The following is a 23567-nucleotide window of genomic DNA, read 5'->3' as shown; positions in this document are numbered from 1 at the left end:
TTTAAGGCATCGCGATGCATTGCCGAATCGAACCGAATCGAATCGTGACCCTGTGAATCGAATCGTGGCCCTCCGAATCATAATCGAATCGAATCGTGAGGGCAGTGCCGAATGCACACCTCTAGTAATTATACGATTTCTTGAAAGGACCTATTGATGTGTAATCCAGGTATTGAAATATTTTGACCAAAATATGTTTAAGAAAACTACTTTTAAAGTTCTTTTAATTGTGGAAAGTAAAATATGTAATGTTTCTGTTAAATTACTGATGAAAAAAAAGTCTTTCTGGTATATTTTAAAATGTATGTGTAAATCCAAGCATCGGCATTGTGTTGTATGGCAAAATTTATCATTATTGTTCCTGATCGGTAATGCTCAGTATCACTCATTCTTAATTCCCAGGGTGACTCAGACTCTAATAATTACATCAGAGGTGCAAAAACACTTTTCACTCTGACTCACTTGAACTTTTACACACTCTCACACTGAAACAAGAACATTTCCATTCAATCTACTGGCGGTCAAGGGCTTTGAGATGCTGATTTTTTGAATGTTAAAGATGTTACGGTTTTGAAAGAAGTTTCCACTGCTTACACAAAGGACATAAAATTTGTTGTATTATAGCATGACTGACACTGAAGACACCTTTATTTAGATGAATTTGTCTTGCATCAAGCTATGCACTGATAAGCCCTCTTTCTGGGTCACCTCAGTAGGACACTGTTGTAGCACAAGATAACATCGAGAGAAAGCTAAGGATGAGGGTCAGCTTATGTCTCCTCTGCCTCAGCTTCACCCAGCTGTCTCTCTATAAAAGAACAGCATGGCATATGCTTTGGGATTACAGAAAGCACCTGTCCACTTCCTGTATGGATCATTTTATACGAAGTGGTTTGGCATGGGCGTCTGGGCAAGAGCGAATGCTTATAGACACAATTTCTATGCAAGGGGTGTGGAACTGGAAATCAAAAGATAATGCTACTACCAAATAGCCTTAAAGACATTCATGATGCTCAAACATGCATTACTCTCTGGGCATTTGCTGTATGAATGTAATCTATGTCAGTAATTCTGCAAGCCTAAAAGTGGTAGGATGCCAAGTTTGATCCTCTATTCACGCCGGGAAGGCCGAGAAGCAGTTTAGCCTCTCTAAACCAGAGGACCAGTGGGCTGGCAGTGTTCACGCGACGCGGATCAAAGCCTGCTGCTGTCTTCAAAGCAAATGGGAATGTTGTGTGCACTCTTGAGAGGGAGAGAGAGCGCAGATTGTGTTGGACGGCCATGCACAGCTGTTGACAGAAGACAAGTAGTCTGGAGCTCACACACGTAGTGCATGTAAATACACCTTCAGATGAGTGTGATCCATCCAAAAAAGCCGGTTTTGTTTTAAAAGAGGAACTGTGAAAAAAAATGAAGTGTGTTGCAGTCTACCAAAATCTGTGATAAAACTTAGAACCACAGAAATGCTGTCTTTTAAAGAAACCTTTATTATTGAAATACCCCCTTAAAATGAGTCATCTCTTTTTAGAGAGTGCTTTAATTTTGAATTATCGTTACGACTGCATTTTTATGTAGATGGGTGTGTTCAGCCCCTTTAAGGGCTCAGTGAGAGGGAGAGAAAGAGAGAGACGGAATGGGGCAGTGAGAGAACACTCGGCGCAAAGTGTGGCTATGGGTGTGCATATCACATTACACATAAACAATAAATAAGGTGGATTCGAAAATAAATCAACAACTAATATCTATGTCTCGTACACCCAAGGGTAAAGTGGAACAAAGAGGGGAATTAGCAATTGAACTCCAGTTATCCAAGACTTCCAACTTTCGAGAAGCAGAGAGCAGCCTTGAGCTGTCACTCACCATGGCCTTGGAGCTCGAGGGGATACAGCCAACATCTGAATCAAATGCTAAAGTTTGAATTGAAAATATTTTTTAAAACAAGAGCTCATTTCATTGAGCATAATTCCCTGGCCAAATTCATGTAAACTGCCGGTAAGTTTTGCATGTACTTCCACACACAAAACGTGAGTCAAACTCCATTTAGCGGACCGTTCTTGGTCCAATATTTCCGTATGCTTGTAGCCACAACCTTGATGAATAAGGTCCTCTTCTCTTTAGCATCTACTGTATGTCCATGCATGTTATTGGGGCAAGAAATAAGGAACTTTACTTGTTCTTTATTGCTGCCACTGGTACAAATGAATAACATAAGGTGGTGGTGGGTGCCAGAGAGGCAAAATTAAACAGAAATTCTGAAGAACCAGTCCACAACGACATTCCTTCAGAACATCCTCAAGATTCTTTGTTTTGTGAGTGAAATAAAATAAGGCCACTCCATTTTCTTAAATGAAAGGTGTTTATTTAATTGGATTTCTCTTATTTTAGTAGCCATTAGCTCAATTAACATGTGAATCTATTAAGTCAGTGCTGGAAAGTTGTGCACTCACTGCCAAAGTTTCCTTGTTGTATAAAGGTTCCATGTTTGTAATGCAACCTGCGATTAAAATGTGTTATAGGGTTGGAACTAACATTAATTTTTATCATTGATTAATCAGACGATTTTAATGAAACGATTAATCAGAAAATTTAACCTGAAGTTGTTTTAGGCATGTTGTAAGTAACAATGAAGGCAAAATAGATGACTCTATGTCCTTCAAAAATATTTTATTACAGCCTCCTGACTTAACTGTTAGTCAACAACTGTACTGTTATAAGTACATAAAACTTATTAAAGTTTTTAATAAAGGTTTTGAGTATAAAACATTAAAATAATTTCTCAGTACACAAATCAGACAAAAGTCCTGTTCATTAAAATTAAAAAAAGTGTTTTAGGTGCAAATATAAACTGTGTCAATGACTCATTTACTTTCTTTATAAAAACTAAACAACAAAATCATATAAGGAGGCAGACTGTAATGAATTAGTTTTCCTTATCAGTTGTTCATGAATACAATCCAAATCCAATTTCAAAGCACACTCTTGGATTACTATTTAGTTTTGAGTTTGTGTTGAAAAGATACTCTAAGCCAGACATGTCCAAAGTCTGGCCCGGGGGCCAAATGCGGCCTGTGGTCAAATTTCATCTGGCCCCCAGCCTCTGTCATAAAATCAATAACGTCTGGCCCGCACACAGACTTAATAAATTGGTCAGCAGTACTGCAACCAGCATATGAAGTAGCTTACACACGAAATGCTGCTCCTCATTTACCCACTAAAAGGCAGCAGCACTTTGACCCTTTATTGGCAAATGTATCACATTCGATACACCTAAAATTTCATGACTTTGAGACTAATTTAGAATTTTGAAATTTCTTTTTGAAAAAAAAAAAAAAAAATGATGGCTGCAAGTCAACACATGCATCTGCAGGTTCCATGGGAAAAAAATATGATTTAGCATGGGTTATACTGTAGATATTAGAGAATTAGGTTTCATTAGGACCTTATTTTTCAAATTTTGGGATTCTCTGATAATTGCTTCATGTTGCAGGTATTTAAGGGCTAAGCAACATTACTCCGTGTGAACCAGTACTTCCCTTTTCTAAAATGGCGACAATCAACAACAACAAAAAGTTGACTGTGACGGCCGACGCTTCAAGGATAGGTGGAAATTGGACTATTTCTTCACTAATTTGCCTAATTTGCAAAGAGATAGTCGCTGTTTTTAAAGATTTCAATGTGAGGCGATATTACCAAACAAGGCACGCTGCCATGTACGACAAGATTACAGGGAAGACTTGTACGCAGTGAGAAATTGAAGCAATTTGAAGCTAGATTAATTTCACAGCAGCAGTATATCGCAAGAGCCCGAGAGTCGAAAGAGAACGCCACAAAGGCTAGTTGCGAGATTGTTTAAATTATTCATTAAAAAAATAATAAAGCAAATCTGACACACTGAATGGCTTGCTAAAGTTTGCTTTAATATATTGTTCTACGTAAAGGACGTCAGCCAAGGTCGGCCCCCCACATTTTTACCACGCCAAATCTGGCCCCCTTTGCAAAAAGCTTGGACACCCCTGCTCTAAGCTGTTATATGAAGTGGTTATTTGTAGTGTTTCTTTATGGGAAAAAAAAGAAAAAAAAAGAAATGAGACAGCTTTACTATCTAACAATGACTCAAGTGCTAATATGCTTCTCCAAAACACATTACAAACTGACACTTAAGGCAATAATTAGCATAATCGCTAACTAGCTTAGCACTCTGTGCTAAGTAGTAACATCTCATCAACAAATAATAGAAACAATACAATTGGCTTCATATACTCACCTCTGATTGAGGCACACTAGATTATAACAAAGCAAAAGAACTCTCAACATTTAGTAATATTGATTCAGCAACCCAACAGCAGCAGCAGAACTTGCAGCAGCAGTTGCAGCAGTGACCTCTCTCGCTCTCGTTCTAATCACTGACACCCGCGCAGCCTCACATTGCACACAAACAAGGACCCAAACGGGGCAAAAATCAATTGTCAATTTAGTTGGCAAGTAATGTATTAATCGATCTAATCGCCTTAATGTGTTAAATTTCTCTAACTTGTTCATTAATTAACTAAGCGTAATTAATTATTTGTAATTAACAAGTTGAAGTATCAACCATAGTTAAAAGTGACCAACCGAAGAAATTCAAGCTCCACAGAAAAACAAAGTGGCATCTATAAATCTGGAAGGGGTTACAAAAAACCCAATTCAAAGCCATGGTGAAAGCCATTTTCCAAAAATGAAGAAAAGAATGGTATAATATAATTTCCCAAACAAATATGAGTGCACAGTGACAACACAACAATGAGGTAACAAATGAACCCAGAAGCGCATCTACAAAACTGCAGACCTCCCTTGCCTCAGTTTAGGTCAGTGGTCATGACTCAACAATAAGGAAGAGCCCGGGCTAAAATTACTGATACATCGATGTTACAGTTGCAAATGGAGATATTGATAAAATTGCTTTATGGTGTGTCACAACTTTATTTTTTTATTTGTATTCACCCTTCCTACACTTTATGCTATATTGTACCTGAATAACTGTAAATGTTACATTAACCTATCCGGACATCCTTTTAGTTTGGTGTCTTTGTTTCGTGTAGCTGAATAACCATTAATGAGTTACATTAACATAGAGTAGAGCTTTTCAGTGTGTTCTTCATTGTTATTTTATTAGGGACGTCCCCGATACAATCACATGATTGGAAATCTGGCCGATCGCGCCATTCTTCAGAGGATCGGAATCGGATAAAAAGGATCTGGTTTTTAATGTTAAAAAAACAAACAAAAAAACAAAAAAATATTTTTAAAAAAATATTTTTAAAAAAATATTTTTTAAGGGCTAAAAAGTAACAAAATATTCCAGAAATACAATGGCATTGCCAAAAGAAACAAAAATATATATTCATTTTATACTACGCAACACTGCCAGAAAAAGAGGAAGTACTGTAAACACTAAACAGTACAGTATTGTAACATTTTTGGAACTTTTGTAAAAAAAAAAAAAAAATGAACCTGAAAATGAAAAAAAATAAACTTTTTTTTTTCTGTATCGGATCAGGACTCTATCAGCAGAGTCTCAAAATCAGATGACTCTCCCTCTGGTGCAAAAATGATATTCCTATTTATTATTACAACTTGCATTTTAAGATGAAATGTATGTCCAACGCGATTTACATGTTTTTCCCTCTTTATTTTTCATTTTTTGACTGGTGCAATTTGTACTCCAGAGTGATTTAATGTCCAAAATATACTGTATACGTATAACAGCCTGCTGTGTGGGGGATGAGTGCAAGAAGAGGCATTTCAAGGAATGAAATAACATAACCAGTGGGAGTCGCCAGTTAACCATTGGAGGGTTCTCTCTTATCAGATGAGGGGTTTGCAGGAGACACAGAGACCAGCCCGCATTCTATTTTTATGTCCCCCAACCCATCCTTCTTCTACACTTGCCTCACTCAGGCATCATTTCTCCACCCCCTTGTCCATATTTCCAGGTCCCAACGCGACGTGGGTGGGATGTAGTGATTTATACCTCTTTGCTATTGCAATCACTGTATAAGTGAAGTAATGAGGCCATCCAGATACACTCAACATATCTGAGAGTACGTATACAAATAGATTACTTTTTATTGGCATTCCTAAATGTCATCATTTAAATACCAGCGTCATCTTTATTAAAATAGCGATTCCAGGATCGTGTACAGCGCTGCTGTCAATCACAAGGCTAGATTCAGAAGCCATGTCAGTATGTGGCTAAAATAATTTACCTATTTGGTCTTTCAGTTGGATGGGATTCATTCTCAGCATTCAAAAGCAATTACTAATGGGAAATGCAATTTTATTTATATTTTTGCAAATATATTATAAAATATATGGGGACGCACTTTGTTACATTAAAGAGAGTGGAAACAGTATGTTCTTCCAGTAGTCTGAAGCTATACGTATATATAACAAAGAATCCTTAACATTCTCGGCCAAATATGACAATTACATGACCTTTCGCATGCAAGTACAGTATGTACTACACATGATATTTTCAACAAATCAATATTTTAGTGACATGTAGGAGGGTAACTTGCGCAGAGAGCATTAGACCATTCGAAAGCATGGAGTCTACACTGAGCTCGATCAACACTGGTTCAAACAGATGTACAACTCCTAGCAAAAAGTATGGAATCACCAGTCTTGGACGAGCACTCACTCAAACATTTTATTATGTAGAACAAACTCCGATAAAAAGCTTTGAAAAAAGAATGACACTAAAAGAAAAACACTAAAATAAATGAAAAAAAACATTGTGGTGGTCAGTAAATGTTACATTTATAGAGCAAGTCCAGGGAAATAAATTTAGAATCACTCCATTCTGAAGTAAAAAATATGGAATCACTCCATTTTGAGTAGAAAATACAGACACGCCCAGTCAACTTCCTTTCCTTAATTGGGCCCCTGCCTCAGACTAGATTTGCCTGTTAGTCAGCAGTTAAAAACAGTGCAGTTATCACACCTTGGAGGGCTGCTGGACCAAGTGGATTAGCAAGAATCATGGCTCCAACAAGAAAGATGTCTCTTGAGACCAAGGAGAGGATTATCAAACGTCTTGAACACCTATGGTTGCCAAAGATGTGGGCTGTTCACAGTCAGCTGGACCAAGTACAAACAGCATGGCAAGATTGTTAAAGTTAAGCGTACTGGTAGACCGAGGAAGACATCCAAACGTCATGATAAACAACTATAGGCCATATGTCTTGAAAACAGAAGATGTACAACAAGACAAATGAAGAAATGGGAGGAAGCTGGAGTCAAGGTATGTGACAGAACTGTGCAAAAGCACCTAAAGGAAATGGGATTTTCATACAGGTAAGCTAAGAGGAAACCATCATTGACACTTAAACAGAAAAGAACAAGACTGCAATGGAATAAGGAGAGGCAACCATGGACTGTGAATGACTGGATGAAGGTTATTTTCAGTGATGAGTCAAGAATCTGCATTGGACAAGGTGATGATGCTGGAACTTTTGTTTGGTGCTGGTCCAGTGAGATTTACAAAGATGACTGCCTGACGAAAACATCAAAATTCCATCAGTCCTTGATGATATGGTGCTGCATGTCAGGCAAAGGCACTGGGGAGATGGCTGTGGTTAAATCTTCAATAAATGCACAAGTTTACATTGAAATTGTAGACAGCTTTCTTATCCCTTGAATTGAAAATATGTTTGAGGATAATGAAATCATTTTCCTAGATGACAATGCATCATGCCACAGAGCTAAAACTGTTAAAGCATTCCTTGGAGAAAGACTCATCCAGTCAATGTCATGGCCTTCAAATAGCCCAGATCTCGACCCTATTGAAAACCTGTGGTGGAAATGGAAAAAAAATGGTCCACAGCAAGGCTCCGGCCTGCAAAGGTAATCTGGCAACTGCAATCAAAGAGTTGGCACCAAATTGATGGAGAATATAGTTTGTCACTCATCAAGTCTATGCCTCAGAGATGCCATAAAAGCCAGAGGTGGTGCAACTAAATAGTAGACATGTGTTTTAATTGTTATTTTTTTGTTTGTTTCTCATGATTCCATATATTTTTCCTCAGAATGGAGTGATTCTATATTTATTTCCCTGCACTTGCTCTATAAAAGTAACATTTACTGACCACCACAATGTTCTTTATTCATTTTTTTTTAATGTTTCTGAATGCTAAAGAGTTGCAATTTTGAACTAATTCATTATTTTTTCAAGCGTTTTATCCGAGTTTGTTCTACATAATAAAATGTCTGAGTGAGTGCTTGTCCGAGATTGGTAATTCCATACTTTTTGCTCAGGGCTGTATGATGAACATCAAGTGAAAAACAATCTAAACATATGATTTTGAATTATGTGAGGCTTCCTGGACCATATGCTTTAAATCATTAACCTCTGCGACACTCGCCGGACATTTTACCTCATGGTTGCTGGCCATAAATGACCAATTTATTCAGAGACGCAAATATTGAAAGGAAACGGACTGTCTTTACTACTCTGCATTAGGGATGTCCTCATCGCATATTTTGCATCCGAGTCCGGTCACCTGACTTTGAGAATCTGCCGCTAACAAGTCACGATCCGATACGTAAGAAAAAAACATATTACTGTCCCACCGAATTATTGTTAAACAAGAATAACGTAGAAAAATGCTTGTCTTGATTAAATGCTTCATTGAGTGAGTCAACTCAAATCCACTTACGCTGCTGAGAATAATATCACTTACACAAAAAGTTACCTCAGCACACTATCGCTAATCATTAACAAAATCTAAATGATGGTTGACAGATCTGCGGCTTTGAAGGTAGCGCTACCAAGCTTCCCTGGCAAGATCAAAGCTGTCACTCATCGTTACCTTTAACAAGCAAACTCCAGTGCACTGCTGACCAAGAAAAGCAGCAGGAGGGAGAGTGAGAGGCTGCGTGAGCATGAAGAAGAACATAAATATATTTATTTAAAAACCCAATCCTTTTCACCCGATTCCGATCCTCTGAAAAATGGCGTAATCAGCCCGATTTCCAATCACATGATCAGTTCGGGACATCTCTACTCTGCATCATTGTTTAAAGATTGACGTTTGCTTTTTAAATTAAATGCTTTTTGCACCTCGTCTTCCAAGTGGCCAATGTCCAAAAGACTTTCGAGTAGTCAGCCAGCAGCCATGGCTGTACTATAACATGCTCTAGCAGCAAAATGTCTAACCTACAAGGAAAACTGTCCGTTAGTTGCTACATGTCTTACTTTTTACATCAAACCAGTCAGTGGCTCAAAAAGCAGGCTGGATTGTAATAAAAAATATCAATGACATCATTGATTACATAACTTCAACTTACATTTCAACACGTCCTACATCCTACAGTGGGCAATGACTAGATCTTCAATCTTTCAAGTCCTAGCACATATTATGTTACGTTCACTTAATATAGATTGAAAGGATTCTGTGAAATGTATATTTACAGCAGCAATGTTTATGCACTGATACAGTACATTTTTATTTTTTATCTAGTTTTTCCCCTGTCATCTAAATGAATCAATAAATTAATGGTATTCTCTACTGAGGAAGACACACTTGTGAAAATACCCAAATCCTAAATAACTTCTTCAGCAGACTGTTGTAGTCCTTACTTTTTGTTCTAGTTAGTAATTCAGAGATGGCTATACAAGACATTGTGGTGACTGCACAGAATTAAAAAAAAAAAAAGAAAAAAGGTAAAAATAAAATCTGTCCTCGAAACCTCTTTTTTCAAAGGTCAGCTATTCAGAAACAAGCCAATGCCGATATATGCTTTTGGTCTTCATCTCTGACCAACTGCCAATTATACTGTCCCTTGATATAACCAAAAGAGTTCAGACTCATGGAGAGCAAAGAAGCCTACTTTTGCAAGGCGTGGTCCATACAAACTTGAACTCTGTAATTTGATGGGTGAAGGCTTGTTTATCCCTTCAAGTATGCCTAACTTTTTCTTTTTAATTTGTCACTCTCTTTATCCACTATGCCTAAGTGTGCTTACATATGAAATACACCATTTGGTAATTCTCCCTTTGTTCTCTACGTAAGGAAATTCTAATGAAAAACAACCCTTTTGAATACAGAGAGAAAATGCTCTGGAATTTCTTAGGCTTTAATTTATAAATTATTCTCTTGATGTGGAAAAATCCATTATTCAACACTAGAGGCATGCGCACATTGGAAATCCTGTCTACAATGTTCACCATCGGTCAATAGTTTTGAGACACTTCACCATTCAGCAGAATGAGAAAGTGTCTCAAAATGTTCGACCGCGGGTCTATTGTGTTTGATGGAAAAAAAGGAGCAAACACTCAACCTGTCCAAACCGAGTTTTCTTGGACAGACTGCAATTGTATGGCAAGTCTAGTTAGGCATGAATGCAGCTACAATAAGGTTAAGATGGTCTGACAATCTGACATATTATTGCAGAGTGCGTCCAATAGCTTCTGCGCCAATTGAATTTCCCAATGCAGTTTTGTACAATAATGCCACTGCACACGCCCAGTAACTCCATTATATATTACTCAAGAGAACGTTAAATTAATAATAAATTGTAAAAAGTGCATCATTTAGAGGCTATTTTGAGTAATACTCTGGGCCTGACTCAGATGTCGATATAAAGCTCTACCGGTAATAAATCACTTGTTTTAAATTGACAAGGGCTAATCAAGGTGAGCCTAAAATATGAAGTACGTCAAGTAATTCCATAGAGTCACATTTAGCAGTAGATAAAATCCATCCATTTTGTATTGCTAATCCTAATCTGTGATAGGGACACAAGAGTCGATCCTAACTGACTGGGTGAAAGGTAGACTACACCCTAGATTGGTGGTCGTCGACTGCAACCATTTACAGCAGCATGTAGTCTTTGAGGAGGAATCATTCCAATGCTAACACATATGTGTGTACCAGATGTTTGTACCACTGTAGATTCTATTCTTGGCAATTTAAGAGTACATAAAATAGAATGATAAAGTCCCCAAATAACCAAAAAGACGAAACTCACATAAAACGGTTTCCATCCTATTTCATTCATACATATATGTAAATCTAAGGATTTCATGCCATCTTCAGTCAAACTACGGTAAATTTGAAGGCATTAATAAAACTTGAGTATAGAGCAGGGGTGGGCAAACTATTCCACAAAGGGCCGCAGTGGGTGCGGGTTTTTGTTCATACCCATCATGAGGACAGCCTTTCCCCAATCTGGTTTCTTACAAGTGCAATCAGTTGATTGCAGTCGGGTGCTTCTTGTTTCCATTGAAACCTCATTGGTTAAACTGTCTGTGCTGAATCAGTTGGAACAAAGACCAGGACCCACTGTGGCCCTCGAGGACCGGTTTGCCCACCCCTAGTATAGAGGCATAACTAAAACAAAAATACCATTGACCATTTATCCAAATAAATACTGACTGAACAGCAGTTAAAGCTCAAGAGCACTTTGCACAACAATGATAGATTAGAATACTGACTGAGGAAATCAATACTATGTTTGCATGGATGGATGAAGAGGATTAGGTTACAGAAGGACCTTAAATGAATGAATGCATGTTTAATTTGTTGCATTCCCTCATGGCCATAATAATTTGAGTGTGCTAGTGGCAAGAAAAACAACAAGATGAGTAGGAACAACCAACCACTGTGGATTTCAATGCATAGTTATTGTTCTTCCCATTACTTTTACATATTATGATTATTATACAGGTTAGTGCTTTGGGACAATCTGAGATACTCGATTTTACTGGAATTTAAAAATGTCTGACAATAGCTATTTATTCTTATACTAGGAAAAATTGGCTTTCATTTACTTTTTCCTCCACGATAACACATTAAAAAAGATGAAATTCTGTTTCTTTTCCCTTTATTAAACAAGATTCTTTCCACTGGGATGCACATGATCAAGGTATTGTCTATCCCCTTAAAACAAAAATGTGTTTTCCCTGACATTCTCTACAATAGCCTCGTTTCTAGAGGCCTACCCATTTCATTCTCCGTCATGAATACTGTATGAGCTGCCTTTGCTGCTATATAAACATCTAAACGACCCAACTAAATTGTGAGACATCTTCATTGTCCAAAATGACAGTTTGGAGAAAATAAATTGGAAGGCATCTATGCAATAATGCAACAATAAAAGTAGAGCAATTCTAACAATACTTATATAAGGCAACATTCCCAACTTAGGCTAGAAAATTTCATTTCTCACAGACAATTTATTAGACCATCGCTATGCCCATAGTATATCGAATTGTAATTGATCAGAGTAGGATAATCAGAAAGTCAACAAAGAGGTGAGAAGTGTTAAGCCTGTTCACATGCTCTTAGTACCTTCAACGCTGAAAAGTACTATGAAAGTGAAAGGCCATCTCCAAAATACTGTATTTGCTGGGATATTTTGTAATGAAACGAGAGAAAATACAATTTTGAAAGTCACAAATGATTTTATATTTCGAAATGTATAGGGCGGAAAACACAGACAAGGCTAAAAAAGCAGTTTCTGCTCTTGCACCCCTCTTTAAAATAAACTGCTGTATTTTAAGCCAAAAAACTGTTGTGTTTGATAGAACAATATGTCCATATGCTGCCATAGCTGTTTCATGGCGCATTAAGCCCCCAAACTATTTTTATAATTTTTCCGTTTTACCCTGGAGACACCCGTTAACAGACACCACACAACCGTTTTTGTTTCAGTCCAGCCATATAAAGAAGGTAAATAATTATATTTATTACTCGAAATGTCTATCATTTTTAGCTCATAATCATTATTTGATGTCTAATATTTAGTTAAAAAAAAAAAAAAATTATTCACTCGCATATTTTAAACTTTCAACAAATTACGTCACAATGAAAAAAATACAAAATATTTAAAAGGGTAAATATTTGAAAAATAAAATCTGATGTTTGCGATTTTTGCATTGCCACCCTTGTTATATTACCGTGTTTCACCCATAAAATCCCCAAAAAGTCCGGCTGTGGCCATTCACAGCTTTGTCTTGACACTCGGTAAGACATGCTACACAGAGTTTTTGGATCGAAAGTAAGTGCGCGATAATATCTCGTTAAATTCATGGTGGCCTTAATTGTGCTCTCTCATGCTCTCAACTCGAGTTAGGGTTTAGGGGTTTATATTTTTTCTTATAATGCACCCCTGTTCAAAATTTTTCTTCCCCCAGAAAATAGAGATTTTAAGCTTTCCAATAATGTATCACACATGCATATAGGATGAAATTTGGCCAAATTGCAAATTGGGGGTCACAGAGCGAGTGTTTTCCGCCATAGGTAAATACTGACCATAGAAAATATGGGGAATTACAAATGAAATAAACATGTCTGTTCTGACATGAATGACATATTTGTCATCAAATAAATTTGCTTAACATGGCTTTTTCAAGAAATATGAGTGAAATAAACACGTGCATGCATAAAGTTTCCTGTTTTGAATGCATCATATGTAATTTGGCAAATGTGTGCAGGCTGTGTGCTAGTTTGGAGAAGGTGAACAGCAGACCCAGTGGCACCAGGTGTCAAGACAGAGAAACAGCTGAGTAAGAGAGGGGGAGACAGCTGCTTCTTGTTGGTGGTGGTGTGGATAAGTGGTGGTCTTACAGGGGCAGTATCACATCTAGCATCCACTATGCACTACCTGAAAATGTACTTTTTAAAAAACTGTGATAATGGGTCTTGTGTCTTTTCTTATTGTCTTCTGAAATAAGAAGTGACGTCTGTAAAGATGTTCATTTAAATATTATCATCAAAAACCTGTGCATACCTTTAAGCAATAATGGTACCTTCACAGGTGTGCATATTACCGATACCATTGCCCTATTCTATTCTATTCTATTCTATTCTATTCTATTCTATTCTATTCTATTCTATTCTATTCTATTCTATTCTATTCTATTCTAGGGCTGTCAAATTTATCGCGTTAACGGGCAGTAATTATTTTTTTTAAAAATGAATCACGTTAAAATATTTAACGCAATTAACGCATGCATGGAAAGACCCACTCACGAATTGACACAAATACACTACAAAGGCGCTGTCTTGCGTATATACAGATCTAAATGGCAGCGTCAAGTAAGTAGAGTAGATACAGGCATTCAGTGGGGCCGTGCTTTTAATTGGTAAAGGCTTTGACATCTCTTCCACAACATCTATAACTATTGTAGGAAGTGAGTTGGGGAAGACTGACAGGAGTTTCTTTTTCTGCACACCCTGTATTGTTCCCAACGCAGAGAAGATATACTATTTGCAGCCACCACACACAGTCATGGTTGCACCACTTCCCAGCATGCATTTGGGCAGAACAGTTAAGTCGCTACAGTATCATTTACTGAAAGCTCAACAAATACTCTAAATGGCAATATTTAGTCACAATATACAAACTCACATTTATTCTGTAAGAATTAGAAGTCTTTCTATCGATGGATCCTTTCACAGAAAGAATGTTAATAATGTTAATGCTATCTTGTGAATTTATTGTTGTAATAAACAAATACAGTACTTATGTACAGTATGCTGAATGTATATATCCGTCTTGTCTTTCCATTCCAACTATAATTTACAGAAAAAATATGGCATATTTTAGCGATGGTTTGAATTGCGATTAATTACGATTTATTAATTTTTAAGCTGTGATTAACTTGATTAAAAATTTTAATCGTTTGACAGCCCTAATTCTATCACATACGACCCACAATATATGTTTACACCGAAAATTCAGTGGTCAAATATTTTCAGAATCAAATCCAAAATGGGAGAAAAAAAATCCATCAGTTAAATATTAAATAGTAGGGCTGAACGGTATTGGAAAAAACTGACATTGCGACTTTTTGGGCGTTTGCGATATACAGTATATTGCGATATTGAAACTAGAAGAATTTTCACCGGATGACTTGAATAGCTCCGTTTGGGAAGACTTTGGTTGACTCACTATGACCACATTGTATTCATTAGAGATGTCCCGATGTGATCACGTGATTGGAAATGAGGTCAATCGCTCCATTTTTCAGAAGATCGGAATCGGGTGAAAAGGATCAGGTTTTTAATAGAAAAAAAATATATACAGTGATACCTCAGCTCACGAACGCTTAAGCTCACGAACTTTTCGCCTCAAGAACATTAAATTCGCGAGCATATAGCCTCTGCTGACGAACTAGTTTTCGGCGGACGAACCAAACCACGCGGTCGAACAGCGCCATGAGAAGCTCACGCACGCTCACGGCGTCCCAGTTCGTCCCCTCCCTTTCGTTGAGTGCGGACGTGGTTTGTGTTTGATAGACATTTTGGACCATATTGAGTGTACTTTTGTTATTATTACTTATTTAGTAGAAAATTATGTTTTATGGGGACCTGGGAACGGATTATTCTCATTTTAATGGTTTCTTATGGGAAATAAATGTTCGGAAGACGAACTTTTCGCCTTACACACACTTTCTGGGAACCAATTATGTTCGTGAGCTGAGGTATCACTGTATTTATATTTTTCTGCTTTATGCTCGTATAACCTCTCACCCTCCCTCTTCCTAAGCAAAGCGACCAAACTGTTTTTCTTGGTCGTCAGTGCAGCCGGCATTTGGTACTTAACAGTTAACTATGATTGACAGCTCTGTAGCGTTGATCTGGCTAGAAATGGCTCGGTAGCTCTATGAAAAAAGGCACAAATGTGGTAATCATCGTTAAGCTTGGTACACAGTCTGAAGTGTGCTGTGGCAACTCATTCATTGTTTAAGTCAGAGGCTGTTCTCGGCAGTGTGAGCGTCAAAGCAAAAAAACAAAACAAAAAATTCGGTATCGGATCTGGACTCAGTATCGGGAGATTTTCAAAATATGCGATCGGGACATCCCTAGTGTTCATATAATACCGTTTAAGCTAGGCTAAGGGGGTTGAATGATGAAGATTGGTGTTTATAAAGGGAACCCAGGAAGCCATGTCACTGCACAATTGCTGCTTTTATGAAGCAAAACAAAAAGTTACATTAAAAAAATTGCATGGCCTGCGATGGGACTACAGCGTATGCACACGTTGCGATGTTCAAACGATATATTGTGCAGGCCTATTATATACATAATTAAACTTAATTAATTAAATACGAAAACATCTTTTCATTGAAATGCATTCAATTTATGATAATTTTAAAAAAGATCTATAAATGACTGAATTCTGTTTTTAATTTACAATCTGCACAGCTTCATTGTAATTGTTGCTTGTATATAAAATGTGCAAAATAATTTAACTGGGTGAGCATCCACACAGTGCAATCATATAACCCACGTGCCAGTTCATAGTTTTACAATCTAATTACATTCTATAAAAAACCGATCCCACGACTGTACATGCATAGTAACAGTCCATTTTGACTTGGCTAACAATGCACAATTTTTTGGAGTGTTGGTAGCAGGAAGCAGTACAGTATTTGATATATTGACGTACAGTAGGTCAAAATTGTATCTCTTTAACTTACTTATATTCGTTCATCGTCTACTATGTTTATCATCACAAGGGTTTCGGAGGTGCTAGAGCCTATCCCAGCTGACTACAGGCAAGAGGCAGGAGGGAACACCCTAAAGCAGGGGTGTCGTAACCTTTCCACAAGGGCCACTGTGGGTCCTAGGTCCACATTACTTGGTAAATGCAAACGAATTATTTTGTTCAATGACATTGAGGTCAGCTGGAATACAAGTCTGTACGTTTCTAGATGGTTGTTTACTAATGCGGATGTAGTTTATAGTGACGTCAAACAGCAACGCATCAGTATAAGTCATGGTATTTTTTTGTCCTTGATAAGAGACAACTCTTATGGTGTGATGGATTGTACTGCCGTACTGGAAAGTTCACTTCATGACAAAACGATATTTAAAAATAGTAGCTCTCTAAAAACTGTCAGCCAGTGTCTGATCATTGTTAGATGTCTACATATGCAGCTCTGGTATTGGATCTCGACTCTGCAGTGTGCGAGCGCACACTAATATTGTGTGTGTTTGACACTGAGGGGATGAAATGACACCATGCATGCCTGGTAATACAAATCAGATGATTATAGCTCTTTTCTCTCAAGTATCATCACAACAACACTAGTGTATGATGTCACCCACCAGTGCAGGGCCATAAAACGTGTCTATGTTTTGAATGCATTGTTACAGAAGGGCTTGGCAATTCGTTATGATGATGGTGGTGACGTCCATCATGTCAGAGAGGCCTCGTGCGTGCGTTACATTGCCCTTTCATGAATGAATAAAACATTATTGGCCTGTTCTTCGTAATGTATTGATGATACGTGTCCAGTTTGGTTTCATAAGGTGCAGCAATCCGTGCATGACGGTCTATCTCCAAGGCGGCCACGCAGCACTTGATCACGCACATTTAGTCTATCATAAATGGTTGTGATCTACAGCATGACAAGCCGGTGGAATCAAATGCGGCCAAAGGTCTCGTGCTCATCGAGAGTTACCGTGAGGCCAGCTAACACCGATACAACCCGCTGGTGAGCACACCGACAGTCGTGCCGTTACTCCCCCTGGCTTGGAGCGAGACTCGCCCCTTCCTGACTTACCGGATTTGAAAAACGCCGCTACGTCTGGAGCGTCCTTTGCAGCTTCATCCAGCCCCTCCGCCGCGCTCATGGCTGCGCTTTCGTGCGCGAACCAGCCCCCCGAAAATCCACAAACCGGAGCGATTCGGTATAGGCTCTTCTCATACGACTGAGCCTGAGCCTTTCATCGGCGCAGATTCGACCGTAGAATCGGCGCTCCCCTCATTAAGCCAAAGACCTCCTCCTCCATTTTGACCGAGAAGGGAGAAACCCTCACGACCGAGCGGCGGCGCTCCCGAGTTGAACGGAGGAAGAGAAGGGAGGGGTGATAGATACTGTAGTGAGAAGGTGGATGAAAAAAGAAAATAGGGGAGGAGGATTGGAAACGATTGGGGGTGGGATATCCTGGGATTCCGTTCATGGAGGAGGTGGGGTTGGTGCATTGTGCACCACTTTGGATTTATCCCCCTCCCACGTCACTGCGGTGCTGATGCGGGCCGTGAGGGAGTGTCATTCTCCTGGTTTTTCACACGAGATGAAACGCACATGATGAGCTCATTGACAGCTCTGCTTAGCGTCCGGCGTAGGCGTGTCAGATCTTGGACTCACGAGCAAATGAGTGAGGAAATATATTTTTGGACGTCAAACATCCACACAATCATATATGCAGCGTTCGTGCCTATCTCTGTCGGCTTTCAGGAGGACGATGCCACAGTATGAGGTCATTTGGCCCACAATGCTAATCTGGTTCTCCTTTTCCTGACAATACTTCCTTGGAGCTTGTCGATGCGTTACAGTGCGCTGCTGCCACCTAGTGGCGGACTTCAACACTTGTACTTGTTTTGCTTCAGGGCTATTTTCTCACAGGGCAATTATTATTACTATTTTTGGTCATTAAAAAAACTTGATTTTCATATTATTATATTAGCATTGTTTAATATTGATTTTATATTTGTAAACATTTTTGAAAATACTTTTTTTTATATTTATCAAATGTGACAAGAAGAATATTAATACAATTAAAATGAATAAAAACAAACACTCTGGTCATGGCCCCCAATAAAAGCCTATTTAAAAAAAAAATTCAATACTAATTGATAAATTAATAGAATGCTTCTATCATTTATATTCCATCTGAGCTGGACAAAAAAAGAAAATATTCCATCTGAGCTGGACAAAAAAAGAAAACATTAATGCAAGCAAACAAACAAAAATAAAAATGAATAAAAACATAAATACACGCTGGTTATGTCCCCCGATAGCACTCTAAAGTTGATAATTATGAATCTCATTAAATATTTATAAATTAGTAAAATGTTAATGAAACCAAATTAAAATTTAGTTAAGAAAAAAAAAACTAAAACCCATTCTTTTATTATTAATGTGTATTGTACTTATTATTATATTTTTATAAATTAAGTTACATATGTGAACTAATAAAATTTAATAGAAGCAAAATTTATAAAATCAGAATGAATAAAAACAAAAATGCACTAATATTTTTAAGATTTTTATTTATTTATTTCACAGTGTCCAACTCATTGTCTGCCACTTACGATAGACCTTAAATTCCATAAAACTGGGAGAATTGGCAGTGACTATTCAGTGCATGGACAGTGCAATAGACGTCCTGTCCATTTTGGGGGATGGCAGTGATCATTCGCTGCCAGCCTTCCTAGTCAAAATGGATTGGATGACTAGAGTCGTCAGTGGCGGACAGTGAGTTCAATGAGTTCAAAGGGTTAAAATGGGTATCACTTAAAGACGTAAATTGAAAAAAGTCTGGCAATAACTTCCTGATCATTTTGTTTGTACATGAAATTAAAAAAACGTACAAACTGTCTACCATGCAACAACAAAAACAGCAAAACTCTCTTCCTCTTACAACTTCTGATAATAATAATAATACTAATAATGATAATAATTACCCGTATTTTCGGACTATAAGCCGCACCTGAGTATAAGTCACACCAGCCATAAAATGCTCATTGAAGAGGTAAAAAACATATATAAGTCACACTGGAGTATAAGTCGCGTTTTGGGGGGGAAATTTACTTAATGAAATCCAACACATAGAACAGATATGTCATCTTGAAAGGCAATTTAAAATAAAAATACAATAGAGAACAACATGCTGAATAAGTGAACAGTATGATAATGTTACATGAACAACGCAATGCGGACGTGGCCGGTATGTTAACATAACATAGCTATTAAGAGTTATTCAGATAACTATAACATAAAGAACATGCTAACAAGTTTACCAAACCATCAGTGTCACTCCAAAACACCAAGATAACATGTGAAATGATATAACATATGTGTTAATAATTTCACACATAAGTCACTCCAGAGTATAAGTCGCACCCCCAGCCACTATGAAAAAAACTGCGACTTATAGTCCGAAAAATACAGTATAATAATGATGATGATGATGATAACAACTGTTAAATATGCGAGAGAGATAAATACATCATCATGATTAATTTACAATGCTGGCCAAAAGTATTGGCACCCCTGCAATTCTGTCAGATAAGGCTCATTTTCTCCAAGAAATGATTGCTATTACAAATGCTTTGGTTGTAATATCTTCATTTATTTTGCTTGAAATGACAAAAAAAAAAAAAAAAAACAACACCAAAGAGAATGGGGAAAAAAATTAAATCATTATCATTTTACACAAAACTCCAAAAATGGGCCGGACAAAAGTATTGGCACCCTATCAAAAATCATGTGATGCTTCTCTAATTTGTGTAATTAACAGCGCCTGTTACTTACCTGTGGCACATAAGAGGTGGTGGCAATAACTAAATCACACTTGCCGCCAGTTAAAATTGATTAAAGTTGACTCAACCTCTGTCCTGTGTCCTTGTGTGTAGCACATTGAGCATTAAGAAAGAAGACCAAAGAACTCTGAGGACCTGAGAAGCAAAATTGTGAAGAAGCATGGGCGATCTCAAGGTTACAATTCCATCTCCAAAGACCTGAATGTTCCTGTGTCTACCGTGCACAGTGTCATCAATAAGTGTAAAGCCCATGGCACTGTGGCTAACCCCCCTAGATGTGGACGGAAAAGAAAAATTAACGAGATTTCAATGAAAGATTGTGCGGATGGTGAATAAAGAACCTCGACTGACATCCAAACAAGTTTAAGCTTTCCCGCAGTCCGCAGATACAACAGTGTCAACCCGTACTATCTGTCAGCATCTGAATGAAAAGGGACTCTATGGTAGGATACCCAGGAAGACCCCACTTCTGACCCAGATATATAAAAAAGCCAGGCGGGGGTTTGCCAAAACGTACCTGAGAAAGCCAAAAACGTTTTGGAAGAATGTTCTCTGGTCAGATGAGACAAAAGTAGAGCTTTTGGGGAAAAGGCATCAACATAGAGTTTACAGAAACAAAAACGAGTCCTTCAAAGAAAAAACACAAGTCCCAACAGTCAAACATGGTGGAGGTTCCCTGATGTTTTGGGGTTGCTTTGCTGCCTGTGGCACTGGACTGCTTGACCCTGTGCATGGCATTATGAAGTCTGAAGACTACCAACAAATTTTGCAGTATAATGTATTGCCTCAGAGGTCATGGGTCTTTCAGCAGGACAATAACCCAAAACACACTTTAAAAAGCACTAGAAATGGTTTGAGAGAAAGCATTGGAGGCTTCTAAAGTGGCTAGCAATGAGTCCAGACCTGAATAGAACAACTGTGGAGAGAGCTGAAAATGGCAGTTTGGAGAGGGCACCCTTCAAATCTCAGAGACCTGAAGCAGTTGGCCAAAGAAGAATGGTCTAAAATTCTCATGGATACCAGAAGCAGTTGTTCACAGTTATTTTGTCTAATGGTTGTGCTACTAAGTATTAGGCTGAGGGTGACAATACTTTTGTCCGGCCAGTTTTTGGAATTTTGTGTAAAATGATAATGATTAAAAAAAAATAAAAAATAAAAAAAAACATACTCTTTTGTTGTTTTTCATTGCAAGTAAAATAAATGAAGGCATTACTACCAAAGCATTTGTAATGGCAATCATTTTCTCGGATAAATTTAGCATTATCTGAAAGAATTGCTTGGGGGGGGGGGGGGGGGGGGCAATACTTTTGGCCAGCAGTGTAAAGGAACCAAACACTGCTGAAGTCACCTGCTATATAATAACAAACTTCAATACCTACATATATGATTATTAATAACAGCTGGTGACTGACTAAACCAAGTTTCTCCCCTGCATTTATTGCAAAGAATTCAACACATTATTTTTTCAATCATTAAACAACATTATTCATTCAATCATATTCTGAAGAGCATATCTCCGCGGGGGTCGTTATTGTTATTATTAAATATTTTTTAAGGACTGGCTCGTACAATTTAAAGAAAAAATATCTCTCGCACTTGTGTGCGTAACCTTGGTAACCACTAACAACAGCACAATGACCACTACTGGCTAAATGAAGGAACAGCAGAACCAAATCTCGAGGGATTTGAAGAAACAGTCGTCATATCAAAACATTTGTTGACGAAATCAACTGGAATCGACGAAAGGGGGTGGGGCCGCTACATGAGGGATGTCAGCAACGTCTCGCCCCGTTAAAGTCAGCTATAGGAACCGAAGCAGCCAGGCAACTGGGCCCGTGGAGTCCCTCAAGGAACTGCAGGTATGAGCGACTGCAGGCTGTGCATTTCGAGATGGCATTTTTCTAGACAGCGTAAGCGTGTTTTTCCCATGAAAAGTTTTAGAATCACTTCTATTTGGACTTTTGCAGCTGTGATTCATGAATGCGGTATCATGCATTGCCATGAATAGTCCACTAGATAGCAGCATTTCTACAGTATAGGATGATTGGATTGTGATTTGTGAATAGGATGCATGGAAAAGGTCACTGACATGAGAAAATGCCGTGTTATGACCAGGAGTGGGTAGAGTAGGCAAAAATTTTACTCAAGTAAGAGTAGCGTTACTTCAGAATAATATTACTCAAGTAAAAGTAAAAGTAGTCATCCAAAAAATGTACTCAAATAGAAGTAAAAAAGTATTTGGTGAAAATAATACTCAAGTAATGAGTAACCTTGTGAGTAACTGCTTACATTTTTGTTTGATTTTTTTTTTTTAATGGTATTTTTTTACTCTCAGCACAGAGTTATCTATATGAACTGTTCTTATAATGATACTGTACAATAGACCCCAATCACCATCACCAACGTCACGTGATCGCTGTATTGTGCCGCCATATTGTCCGTCATTGTGTGTCCGTATTGTCATTGATCGTAGTTTCTAAAGGTGGATTCACTTGCAAATTATGGAAGCCCCGGTGCTTTCAGACACTGTAAACTCATTGGATGAATTGCATAAAAGCAGTTATTTGGAAAAGCTTCGGTCGATCCAGTCGCCAGATCCATATTTGATGCCCAAACCGATGTTTTCTCCCGTCCGGTCCCGTCCCGTGCGTCAGAGCTCGTTCTGAGAGCACAAAATTTCCAATCATACTCCAGTTTATGTCACGATGAGGAGTCGGGTACCCAAAATCAGCACCGGCCCGAATGTAAACCGACATTTGATCAGCTGAGCGTCACCGTTGTCACGATTGTAAAATGAAACTTGATCGACAACGGGCCAGTGTGTGCTGAAAAATAACTGCCCCGCATGAAATGTCTCCCCTGACGGGAGCGCTTATTTATAACGCTTTATTGACGTGAAAACATCAAATGTTTTTATGGACGCATTACAGTAAGGGATTTACGACTGTAAGATCACTTTTAAATAATTACACAAAATATTAGTACTGTATTTTAGTAACAAATCGTGGACTGGGCCACATAACCATCTTTGAACAGAAATGTATTAGTCTACAGGTTTTCACGACCATATCCCAATGACAATCACACAGGTATGACATTTATTAGTTCAAGCAGAGTAAAATAATACATATTCACGGTACAAGAAAGTCGTTTCCGTGTGGGCGCTCCTGTCAAGGGGGACATTTCACGCAGGGCAGCTATTTTTCGGCACAACACCTGTTTTTGCGCTCACCCTCTTGCTGCGC

General features: G+C 38.1%; 2 protein-coding genes across 6 annotated transcripts in view; one reads left to right on the top strand and one right to left on the bottom strand.

The window, feature by feature from the left end:
* The window catches only part of triob (trio Rho guanine nucleotide exchange factor b), a 192518-nt gene extending 174420 nt beyond the window's left edge, over window positions 1-18098 (bottom strand). For 2 of the 5 annotated variants that reach the window (XR_009063064.1, XR_009063065.1), the window contains exon 1: window positions 17558-18098. Coding sequence is in view for 2 of the 5 variants with exons in the window: in XM_057835071.1 (XP_057691054.1) it covers window positions 17558-17627 (70 nt within the window). In the remaining 3 variants the exon portion in view is untranslated. Of the gene's footprint in view, window positions 1-4264; window positions 4377-17557 lie in introns of those variants that run through there. The other 3 variants (XM_057835071.1, XM_057835068.1, XM_057835069.1) reach the window with 3 other exon arrangements.
* Window positions 18099-22091: 3993 nt separating this feature from the next.
* The window catches only part of dnah5 (dynein, axonemal, heavy chain 5), a 173918-nt gene continuing 172442 nt past the window's right edge, over window positions 22092-23567 (top strand). Inside the window, exon 1 of the mRNA XM_057835038.1 lies at window positions 22092-22181. Within this exon, the coding sequence (XP_057691021.1) occupies window positions 22092-22181 (90 nt within the window). The remainder of the gene's footprint in view (window positions 22182-23567) is intronic.

The sequence above is a fragment of the Corythoichthys intestinalis genome, chromosome 4 (assembly GCF_030265065.1).
Source record: "Corythoichthys intestinalis isolate RoL2023-P3 chromosome 4, ASM3026506v1, whole genome shotgun sequence".
NCBI classification, from domain to species: domain Eukaryota; kingdom Metazoa; phylum Chordata; class Actinopteri; order Syngnathiformes; family Syngnathidae; genus Corythoichthys; species Corythoichthys intestinalis.
The sequence above is the reverse complement of the archived record's forward strand: the minus strand, read 5'-3'. Positions and strand labels throughout refer to the sequence as shown.